Below are 12,289 nucleotides of genomic sequence, written 5' to 3' on the forward strand. Positions count from 1 at the left end.
TCCCTGTTGTGCAATGACAATTGTATGGGCGTGGATGCAGGACCACTAATAGTACTGGTCGGAACTGTAAGTGGAATTTAAATCCACCTTTACCTTGCCCGGGCCTCTGAAGTCCTGTATCTTCCCCTCAATGTCTCTGATCCAGCCCTGCATGTCCTCTGGAGTGTCTGTCTGCAACAAAACCAGCACACGCTTACACATTATGCTTATACAACAAAGTAAGCACACACACAGTTACCTCTCTCTGATCTAAGGCCCCTGCCCCTAGTCAGCTGTTCTCCCATGGGGGGACAAGAGATGTTGTTTTATGGTTAGGGTTTGTACAAACTTTCCGTTTGTCCAAAAACAGAACTAAGGCCACACATGAGCAACAGAGCATAAAACCAGAAAGTAGTCAACATAGAGGGAAGCCCAGCTGACCACACACACACACACACACACACACACGCACACACGCACACACACACACACACACACACACACACCTTTATTTGAGAACTTTCAGGACTTGTTTGACCATTAAAAATCATATTTTCTTTAACCCCAGGCAGGTAGCCTAGCAGTTAGAGCGTTGGACCAGTAACCAAAAGGTCGCTGGTTCAAATACCCGAGTTGACCAGGTGAAAAATCTGTCGATGTGCCCTTGAGCAAAGCACCAAACCCTAATTTGCTCCAGGAGTGCCGTACTACTATGGCTGACCCTGTAAAACAACACTTTTTTTTAACCTTAACCCTAAACCCCAAAACCCTAAACCTTAATCTTAAAGTTCTTGTTTTCCTACCTTGTACAGACATTTGGGTGAATTGTTAGGACATTGGGGTCCTGATGAGGTAGGAAAACAAGTACACACTCACTTACCTGGACGTAGAAAACCCTGGAGCTGGTGATAATCTCAAACAGGTTATCCCTCATCAGCAGGTCCCTGACAGAGAGATGACTAGGTAAAACAGCGAGCTTGTGTGTGTGTGTATTAGATTAGATAGATTAAATAGATATGTGTGACTCTCACCCAGATTTGACCAGACATTCATGGACCTTCTGAATGTCTCTCAGAAGAACCGCTCTTAGCGGCTCCTTATGCTGAAATACATATCAAATACAGGTTACACACACATGCCATCGTGCATCAGAGAAACACCGAGCTTTACTCTGTTCCACTGACAGAAACACATCTGTCACACAGGACACTGAAACACACACCACACCAAAGCAGAAACAAAGACTTAAACATGGAGGACACATGTTTTTCCCACAATGTATTGTCTTGGTTTGAATTTACTCCCCAAAGCCATTTGAGGACATCTGTAATTACAACCCACTGTAGTTTAAACAGCAACAGTTACCACCCAGAGCCACTCACAGAGAGAGGAGAGGAGAGACAGGATATGACCTCACCGTCTCACACTTGTAGTAACTGACAGAATTGTTGTCCAGCATGAAGAAACGCCTTTTCCAGCTTTTCCTCTGAAACATACAACTGATTAGTTCAAAAGTGTGTGTGTGTGTGTGTAGGCCTGTATCGGTCATGACATTTCATCAGCCGGTGATTGTCAAGCAAATAACTGTCGGTCTCTCGGGTAACTTACCATTAATTAACATAAACACATTTAGCATCTCCTGGCTTCCAAGCATAGCCTACAAGCCATTTTAAAAAGTCTAATAAAACCATGTAATATAGCCTATACAATAAATCCATTATTTTAGACAGGTCTAAAGAAGCATGATATGAAGAAAATGTAGTCTATTTCAGAAGAAAATAATAGCATACTCTGAGTGGTCCACACACACACACACATACATACATACTCGGTCCTGATGTGGCTATGCCAAATGGCTGTGGGCTACACTAGTTCATTTACCAGACAAGATTTGTTTATAATTCCGTGGCATTATTTTAGTATGAAGAATACAATTGAACAAAGCTGAATAAAATATAAATAGTGTGCACATTAGGCTATTCTATGTTGAGTGGTTAACAAAGAAATAGGTACTCCTATATGCTTAATTTAGAGTTATTAATCTAACTTTAGTTGTTCTACAAATGTTGGGCTCTATGTTTTGAATACATTTAAGGCTGCATGATGAGACTAATGATGATTTGAAAAAAGCTTCAAAGGCATGAGCTCTTCTTTGTTTTTTGGCAGGTTGTACACACTCCAACAGTCTCTCATTCACAATTTGAAAAGTACTTGATAATGCCTCGAATTTCGCGCCGGCATCCCCTTTGTGGCCGTAATGCACCCTAAAACATCCATGCCTTTTGCGACCCGGAGTGCTGCGTTGTGCCCTTCTCCCTGAGTGTGCTGTGCAATCTGAAGCCTCTCTGTCATGTGATTGGGTCTTTCTCACAGGCTACAAGTAGAGACAGACACATCAGGGACGCAACTGTGTGTGTCCTTATCCAATTCCGAGGTGAATATTGAAGATATTGGATGAACTGTCCACATTTACAGTTCATCAGCCAACAAGATGAGTAGGCCTAACGAACAGCAAAAGCACTAGCCTATGTGAATCTACTATCCCCCATAGCACAAAAGTCTACCTATTCTATTCTGTGCAAGAAATAAATATTCCAAACATAGTCTGGAACAGTTGTGGGATGTGATAGATCCCAAATGAATACAACCACTAGCATCAACAATCCTTTTTAATGCAATGTGGCTGACACAATATCAGAACGTTTAGCTTAAAATGTTGATAAACTATTAGGCTATTTCTTCACATTATAAGCGCAGCAATGCGCACAAGGTAGTAGTCTATAAGCGCGAATGTTCCATTAGCGAAAAACACCATTATCAAAAGTGACCGCAAATGCAATTATGTGTGTAATGCTTTTATTATAAAGGTGCATTTTTATGATGAAAATTAACTTTCCCAAACATATAGTCACACACCTCATGTAGCCTAGCCCATAGGCCTATATATTTTAATAAGGTTTGTATCACAACTAAAGTTGCCAAATAACTTCTTAAAATGAAACACATTAATCCGCTTTACATGGGGTGTAGAGCCTAACTTGTGTGTGTGTGTGTGTGTATATATATATATACACATATACATATACACACATACATACATACATACATACATACATACATACATACATACATACATACATACATACATACATACATACATACATACATACATACATACATACATACATACATACATACATACATACATACACACACAAGCTAGGATCTACACCCCATGTAAAGCGGATTAATGTTCTTCATTTTAAGAAGTTATTTGGCAACTTTAGTTGTGATAGAAACCTTATTAAAATATACTGCTCAAAAAAATAAAGGGAACACTTAAACAACACAATGTAACTCCAAGTCAATCACACTTCTGTGAAATCAAACTGTCCACTTAGGAAGCAACACTGATTGCCAATAGATTTCACATGCTGTTATGCAAATAGAATAGACAACAGGTGGAAATTATAGGCAATTAGCAAGACACCCCCAATAAAGGAGTGGTTCTGCAGGTGGGGACCACAGACCACTTCTCAGTTCCTATGCTTCCTGGCTGATGTTTTGGTCACTTTTGAATGCTGGCGGTGCTTTCACTCTAGTGGTAGCATGAGACGGAGTCTACAACCCACACAAGTGGCTCAGGTAGTGCAGCTCATCCAGGATGGTACATCAATGCGAGCTGTGGCAAGAAGGTTTGCTGTGTCTGTCAGCGTAGTGTCCAGAGCATGGAGGCGCTACCAGGAGACAGGCCAGTACATCAGGAGATGTGGAGGAGGCTGTAGGAGGGCAACAACCCAGCAGCAGGACCGCTACCTCTGCCTTTGTGCAAGGAGGTGCAGGAGGAGCACTGCCAGAGCCCTGCAAAATGACCTTCAGCAGGCCACAAATGTGCATGTGTCTGCTCAAACGGTCAGAAACAGACTCCATGAGGGTGGTATGAGGGCCCGACGTCCACAGGTGGGGGTTGTGCTTACAGCCCAACACCGTGCAGGACGTTTGGCATTTGCCAGAGAACACCAAGATTGGCAAATTCGCCACTGGCGCCCTGTGCTCTTCACAGATGAAGCAGGTTCACACTGAGCACATGTGACAGACGTGACAGAGTCTGGAGACGCCGTGGAGAACGTTCTGCTGCCTGCAACATCCTCCAGCATGACCGGTTTGGCGGTGGGTCAGTCATGGTGTGGGGTGGCATTTCTTTGGGGGGGCCGCACAGCCCTCCATGTGCTCACCAGAGGTAGCCTGACTGCCATTAGGTACCGAGATGAGATCCTCAGACCCCTTGTGAGACCATATGCTGGTGCGGTTGGCCCTGGGTTCCTCCTAATGCAAGACAATGCTAGACCTCATGTGGCTGGAGTGTGTCAGCAGTTCCTGCAAGAGGAAGGCATTGATGCTATGGACTGGCCCGCCCATTCCCCAGACCTGAATCCAATTGAGCACATCTGGGACATCATGTCTCGCTCCATCCACCAACGCCACGTTGCACCACAGACTGTCCAGGAGTTGGCGGATGCTTTAGTCCAGGTCTGGGAGGAGATCCCTCAGGAGACCATCCGCCACCTCATCAGGAGCATGCCCAGGCGTTGTAGGGAGGTCATAGAGGCACGTGGAGGCCACACACACACTACTGAGCCTCATTTTGACTTGTTTTAAGGACATTACATCAAAGTTGGATCAGCCTGTAGTGTGGTTTTCCACTTTAATTTTGAGTGTGACTCCAAATCCAGACCTCCATGGGTTGATAAATTGGATTTCCATTGATTATTTTTGTGTGATTTTGTTGTCAGCACATTCAACTATGTAAAGAGAAAAGTATTTAATACGATTATTTCTTTCATTCAGATCTAGGATGTGTTGTTTAAGTGTTCCCTTTATTTTTTTGAGCAGTATATATAGGCCTATGGGCTAGGCTACATGAGGTGTGTGACTATGATTAGAAAATGTCGCAAAAAAAGCATTATTTCTTATGCTGGGCATCATTCACAAGAGATAGTCTGATAGGTGACAATATTAGCCTATTCCTGATTTACTCTAGTCTTTACACATGCTAAATAATATATGTGACATTTGTTTTGATTTAGAATGGACCATTATCATGGACCTGTATCGAAACAGGGGCAGCGGGAAAAAAATACATGTCATCTATGCACTTACAGTGACTGGAGGACGCTTTTCCACATGGTTTATTTTCATGCCAGCCAGGTAGGCTATACTCCCGTTGTAAATATATGCAATGTTCTTAATATTAGGAAAGTTGAGAAATAAATATAGCAGGCCTAGCCTATAGAAAGCTGATGGGAACCTCCTCTTTTTAGTAGAGGCCATCACTCTGTTTTCTCCCGCAATTGCATAGCCTATAGAAATGTTGCACAACATGAGGTCATGGGCTCTTATGAAGTGTTTGATTTGATTTTTGAATGCATTTGCATTGGTGTCAGAGTGATTAGAGGGACAATAGAGTGCTGAGTACCAGGCAGTTAGCACGTTTGGTAGGCTGCTAATGACCAGCAGCAGCAAAGTTTGGAGAAGCCTAATTACTGTGACTAAACGGTCATGTGGAATTTGACTGCCTTCATGACTCGTGGCCGCCGGTGTGATGGTAATACGATCACCGCACCAGCCCTATGTATATAGCAACGTGCATGCTCAGCCTACCTGAGGATCTGTCTTTTTCAGAAATCTATTTCCTGTGTTTGACGGGTCGAAAATCCAATTGTCACCAATCTCGCTGGATTGGTTGCTTTCATTTTTTCCAGTTAACTTTACGAGCGCAGTAAATGTTTAGTAATGACCTGTCAAACACACCCCGGTAAATACTAAAGCTTAGTCTGGGATTTAACGCATCTTCTCAACACTTACATCACAAAAGATAAAGTTATTTTGATGGGTGTACATTTTTTGTGAAATTGAAAAACTTTATAATTTAATACAATTGAAATGTTTACAAATGAGATGAGCCGAAATGAAAGCAACTTCTGAAAATGAACACTCGGTTTATAGTGATATTATGTCTGATCTCACAAACAATGTAAAGTACACTACTGTATACAGTGTATTTGGAAAGTATTCAGACCCCTTGAATTTTTCCACATTTTGTTACGTTACAGCCTTATTCTAAAATTGATTACATTTATTTATTTCCTCATCAATCTACACACAATACTCCATAACGACAAAGTGAAAACCGGGTTTTTAGATATTTATGCAAATTTATTCAAACCAAAAAACGGAAATATCACATTTACAAGTATTCAGACCCTTCATTGAATACTTTGTTGAAGCACTTTTGGCAGTGATTACAGCTTCGAGTCCTCTTGGGTATGAATCTACAAGCTTCGTGTACCTGTATTTGGGGAGTTTCTCCCATTCATCTCTGCAGATCCTCTCAAGTTCTGTCAGGTTGGATAGAGAGCATCGCTGCACAGCTATTTTCAGGTCTCTCCAGAGAGGTTAGATCGGGTTAAAGTCCGGGCTCTGGCTGGGCCGCTCAAGGACATTCAGAGACTTCTGAAGCCACTCCTGCATTGCATTGGCTGTATGCTTAGGGTCGTTGTCCTGTTGAAAGGTAAACCTCCAGTCTGAGGTCCTGAGAGCTCAGGAGCAGGTTTTCATCAAGGGTCTCTCTACTTTGCTCCGTTCATCTTTGTCTCGATCGTGACAAGCCTCCCAGTCCCTGGTGCTGAAAAACATCCCCACAGCATGATGCTGTCACCACCATGCTTCACCGTAGGGATGATGCCAGGTTTACTCCAGATGTGATGCTTGGCATTCAGGCCAAAGAGTACAATGGTTTCATCAGACCAGAGAATCTTGTTTCTCATGGTCTGAGAGTCCTTCAGGTGCCTTTTGGCAAACTCCCAACAGGCTGTCATGTGCCTTTTACTGGGGAGTGGCTTCAGTCAGGCCACTACCATAAAGGCCTGATTGGTGGAGTGCTGCAAAGATGGTTGTCCTTCTGGAAGGTTCTCCCATCTCCACTGAGGAACTCTATAGCTCTGTTAGAGTTACCATCAGGTTCTTGGTCACCTCCCTGACCAAGGAACCTTCTCCCCCGATTGATCAGTTGGGCTGGGCAGCCAGCTCTAGGAAGAGTCTTGGTGGTTCCAAACTTCTTCCATTTAAGAATGATGGAGGCCACTGTGTTCTTGGGGACCTTCAATGCTGCAGAAACGTTTTGGTACCCTTCCCCAGATCTGTGCTTCGACACAATCCTGTCTCGGAGCTCTACGGACAATTCCTTCGACCTCATGGCTTGGTTTTTGCTCTGACATGCACTGTCAATTGTGGGACCTCATATAGACAGGTGTACCTTTACAAATCATGTCCAATCAATTGAATTTACCACAGATGGACTCCAATCAAGTTGTAGAAACATCTCAAGGATTATCAATGGAAACAGGATGCATCTGAGCTCAATTGAGTTACATAGAAATGGGTCTGAATACTTATGTAAATAAGGTCTGTTTTTTTTTATTTTAATAAATGTGCAAACATTTCTAAAAACATGTTTTCTCTATGTCATTATGGGGCATTGTGTGTAGATTGAGGGACAAAGTGATTCAATCAATTTTAGAATAAGGCTATAAAGTAACAAAATGTGGAAAAAGTCAAGGGGTCTGAATGCTTTCCGAATGCACTGTACATACACAAAAGTATGTGTACACCCTTTCAAATTAGTGGATTCAGCTATTTCATCCAGACCAGTTGCTGACAGGTATATAAAATCAGCTCAGTGACCTTTAACGTGGCACCGTCATAGGATGCCACCTTTCCAACAAGTCAGTTCGTCAAATGTCTGCCCTGCTTGAGCTGCCCCGGTCAAATGTAAGTGCTGTTATTGTGAAGTGGAAACGTCTACGAGCAACAGCGGCACAGCCTCAAAATGGTAGGCCATACAACCTCACAGAATGGGACTGCTGAAACGAGTAACGCGTAAAAATCATCTGTCATCGGTTGCAACACTCACTACAGAGTTCCAAACTGCCTCTGGAAGCAACGTCAGCACAAGAACTGTTAGTCGGGAGCTTCACCATCCTTCACTAAGATCACCATGCGCAATGCCAAGCGTCGGCTGGACTGGTGTAAAGCTCGCCTCCATTGGACTCTGGAGCAGTGGAAACGCATTGTCTGGAGTGATCACGCTTCTACATCTGGCAGTCCAACGGACAAATCTGGGTTTGGCGGATGCCAGGAGAACGCTACCTGCCGAATGCATAGTGCCAACTGTAAAGTTTGGTGGAGGATGAATAATGCTCCGAGGCTGTTTTTCATGGTTCGGGCTAGGCCCCTAGGTTCCAGTGAAGTGAAATCTTAATGCTACAGCATACAATGACATTCTAGACGATTCTGTGCTTCCAACTTTGTGGCAAGTTTGGGGAAGGCCTTATCCTGTTTCAGCATGACAATGCCCCCGTGCACAAAGCGAGGTCCATACAGAAATGGTTAGTAGAGATCGGTGTGGAAGAATTTGACTGGCATGCACAGAGCCCTGACCTCAACCCCATCGAACACCTTTGGGATGAATTGGAACTCCGACTGCGAGCCAGGTCTAAATCGCCCAACCTCACTAATGCTCGTAGCTGAATGGAAGCAAGTCCCTGCAGCAATGTTCCAACATCGAGTGGAAAGTCTTCCCAGAAGAGTGGAGGCTGTTGTAGCAGCAAATGGGGGTACAACTCCATATTAATGCCCATGATTTTGGAATGAGATAATTGTCGAGCAGGTAGACCTACACAGAGCAAGTTGTGGTTACAGCCCTATGCCACCCGTTTATGTTAATCTATTCAAATACACCCAGTGTATTTATGCAAATGAGGCACAACATATTTTTACAAATACCTAATACCATTATAAAATGTATATGAGTAAATAAAAGTGAAATTTTACAATAAATTGAAGACCTGAATTCCCACCAAAATCCCTGAAGTTCATTATTTGTCCGTGGCAGTAAAATGTTTTGTGCTATAATTCTGTCAATATCTGATGGATTATAAAAATTCCAAAAGGTTTGGAGTATCTTCATCCATTGTCCAACTGTTGCATTTATTAAAACCTTTGAACAATTTTGATGACCGTTGCTAGTGTGCGTTTGTACTCACCATGTTACCCTGTTTGACACAGTAGCCACACCTCAGCACGCCTGGTCTACTGCCTACAGTGTTGACCTTCCTGTCCCCTACCTCCATCTCCTCCCCCTCATTCTGCAACACACACACAATCATCATTATTATCACCATCACTGTACATCATCATCCTCCATTGTCATCACCACCATTATCACAATCACCAACACGGTCACCATGGCAATGGTGCGTTTGGACTAGAACATAGTACCTGGTACATGGGGGTGTGCACCACCACTCCCCCGATGATCTCAGTCTTATAGGCCTGCCTCTTACCCCCTGCCTCACCGGTTACCATAGAAACCTCTGTCCTGGGCTGGAGAGGTCCAGCTTTCGGGACCTACAGAAAACAACAGTTTGAGCATTAAGTCAAACCCATAGCTAGCATTTAGCATTTATCCAACAATACATTATCATTAACTTTCACTTATTGATAAACCATGAAACTATAATATAACATATTTCTGGAGTGATAAACAAGATATGTGAGATAAACATGGCCCACATGTAGGCCTACAGGGTTTCTTCAGGGGGAGCCAAAGAGGAAGTGGAATAGAGAGAGCATCTGTGTTTCCTGTGTGAGAGCAGGTGACAATACAGAAGAAACAGAGTAGCACCACACTCTAGCCTCACAGAGCCAAACACAGTGATGACTATTGGGTCACAGGTCCCAATAATTTCTCCTTTCTCCCGAAGTGTGCACTTGTTCACCTCCTTTCATGGATTGAAAACAAAATGACTGGTATATGAAAACTCCCACTAGGCCGTGCCTATACCAATCCAATGCTTAAACATTTGTGTGAAGTGGTGAACAAGTACACACTTCAGGAGAAAAAGAGAGAGAGAAAAGAGATTATTGGGATGTAATCACTAACTGCTGTTCTCAGCCTTCTGTAGTGGTGTGGAGGGGAGGAGTTACAGGCCTTATGACCTCCATGACTCAGCATTAAACTCTCTGACCCCCCCCCCAAAAAAATGTGTGGTCGAGAAGTTTACATGTGTGTGTTCTATAGTGCAGCTCCACAGCACAAACATCAGCAGTCTGTTAAAACAGTGTTTGTGGAAAGCTGGCTGGATATAAGTTTCAACACACACACTTTTCTTACCTAAATGTAAATATGACCCCGTACATTGACTCGGTACTCCCTGTACATAGACTCGTTATTGTTATTTTATTGTGTTACTTTTTTTACTTTAGTTTATTTAGCAAATATTTTCTTACTATGCATTGTTGGTTAAGGGCTTGTTCGTAAGAATTTCACGGTAAGGTCTGTTGTGTTCGACGCATGTTACAAATAACATTTGATTTGATATGAATCTGCTATCTGAAACCTCAAAACAACTCCCACTGTCCTGTTTCACCATTTCCTCATATTTTAGTGTGTGTGTGTGTGTGTGTGTGTGCTCCAACAGTGCAGTAATATCTAATACACAACAACAGTTGCAGGAGCCTACAAGGTAAAAATAACCATTCAACCAGTTTTGAGAAGAGAAAACTGAACATTCAGCTCCATACCACTTCATTGTAAAGTGCATGGGTGCCAATATATTACAGCACAACTGTATGCACGAAGTAAACAGCAATGTTAGGCCCATTTCCACAATAACCAAGAGTAGTGAAATGCAAAAATAAACTTCTCCGGTCTTTCTGATTCTCAGCAATCAGGTTGTAGCTATTGAAGCGCATCCGTGCAGATTTTTCAAATTTTTTTATTTCACCTTTATTTAACCAGGTAGGCAAGTTGAGAACAAGTTCTCATTTACAACTGCGACCTGGCCAAGATAAAGCAAAGCAGCTTGACACATACAACACAGAGTTACACATGGAGTAAAACAAATATACAGTCAATAATACAGTAGAAACATAAGTCTATATACAATGTGAGCAAATGAGGTGAGAAGGGAGGTAAAGGCAAAACAAGGCCATGGTGGCGAAGTACATACAATATAGCAAGTAAAACACTGGAATGGTAGATTTGTAGTGGAAGAAAGTGTAAAGTAGAAATAGAAATAATGGGGTGCAAAGGAGCTAAATAAATAAATACAGTAGGGGAAGAGGTAGTTGTTTGGGCTAAATTATAGATGGGCTATGTACAGGTGCAGTAATCTGTGAGCGGCTCTGACAGCTGGTGCTTAAAGCTCGTGAGGGAGATAAGTGTTTCCAGTTTCAGAGATTTTTGTAGTTCGTTCTAGTCATTGGCAGCAGAGAACTGGAAGGAGAGGCGGCCGAAGGAGGAATTGGCTTTGGGGGTGACCAGTGAGATATACCTGCTGGAGCGCGTGCTACAGGTGGGTGCTGCTATGGTGACCAGCGAGCTGAGATAAGGGGGGACTTTACCTAGCAGGGTCTTGTAGATGACCTGGAGTCAGTGGGTTTGGCGACGAGTATGAAGCGAGGGCCAGCCAACGAGAGCGTATAGGTCGCAGTGGTGGGTAGTATATGGGGCTTTGGTGACAAAACGGATGGCACTGTGATAGACTGCATCCAATTTATTGGGTAGGGTATTGGAGGCTATTTTGTAAATGACATCGCTGAAGTTGAGGATCGGTAGGATGGTCAGTTTTACGAGGGCATGTTTGGCAGCATGAGTGAAGGATGCTTTGTTGCGAAATAGGAAGCCAATTCTAGATTTAACTTTGGATTGGAGATGTTTGATGTGAGTCTGGAAGGAGAGTTTACAGTCTAACCAGACACCTAGGTATTTGTAGTTGTCCACATATTCTAAGTCAGAACCGTCCAGAGTAGTGATGCTGGACGGGCGGGCAGGTGCAGGCAGCGATCGGTTGAAGAGCATGCATTTAGTTTTACTTGTTTTTAAGAGCAGTTGGAGGCCACGGAAGGAGAGTTGTATGGCATTGAAGCTCGTCTGGAGGGTTGTTAACACAGTGTCCAAAGAAGGGCCAGAAGTATATAGAATGGTGTCGTCTGCATAGAGGTGAATCAGAGACTCACCAGCAGCAAGAGCGACATCATTGATGTATACAGGGAAAAGAGTCGGCCCAAGAATTGAACCCTGTGGCACCCCCATAGAGACTGCCAGAGGTCCGATTTGATACACAGAACTCTATCAGAGAAGTAGTTGGTGAACCAGGCGAGGCAATCATTTGAGAAACCAAGACTATTGAGTCTGCCGATGAGGATGTGGTGGTTGACAGAGTCGAAAGCCTTGGCCAGGTCAATG

General features: G+C 43.2%; 1 protein-coding gene across 1 annotated transcript in view; it reads right to left on the bottom strand.

Moving 5' to 3' along the window:
- The window catches only part of LOC106580294 (pleckstrin homology domain-containing family A member 2), a 30,130-nt gene that overhangs the window by 5,452 nt on the left and 12,389 nt on the right, over positions 1-12,289 (bottom strand). The window contains exons 6-11 of the mRNA XM_014161145.3: positions 9,319-9,447; positions 9,084-9,185; positions 1,397-1,465; positions 1,011-1,081; positions 860-923; positions 94-171 (exon numbers count right to left, since the gene is read on the bottom strand). Coding sequence (XP_014016620.1) covers positions 94-171; positions 860-923; positions 1,011-1,081; positions 1,397-1,465; positions 9,084-9,185; positions 9,319-9,447 — 513 coding nt within the window. The remainder of the gene's footprint in view (positions 1-93; positions 172-859; positions 924-1,010; positions 1,082-1,396; positions 1,466-9,083; positions 9,186-9,318; positions 9,448-12,289) is intronic.

Source organism: Salmo salar, chromosome 20 (assembly GCF_965601325.2).
Source record: "Salmo salar chromosome 20, fSalSal1, whole genome shotgun sequence".
NCBI classification, from domain to species: Eukaryota; Metazoa; Chordata; class Actinopteri; order Salmoniformes; family Salmonidae; genus Salmo; species Salmo salar.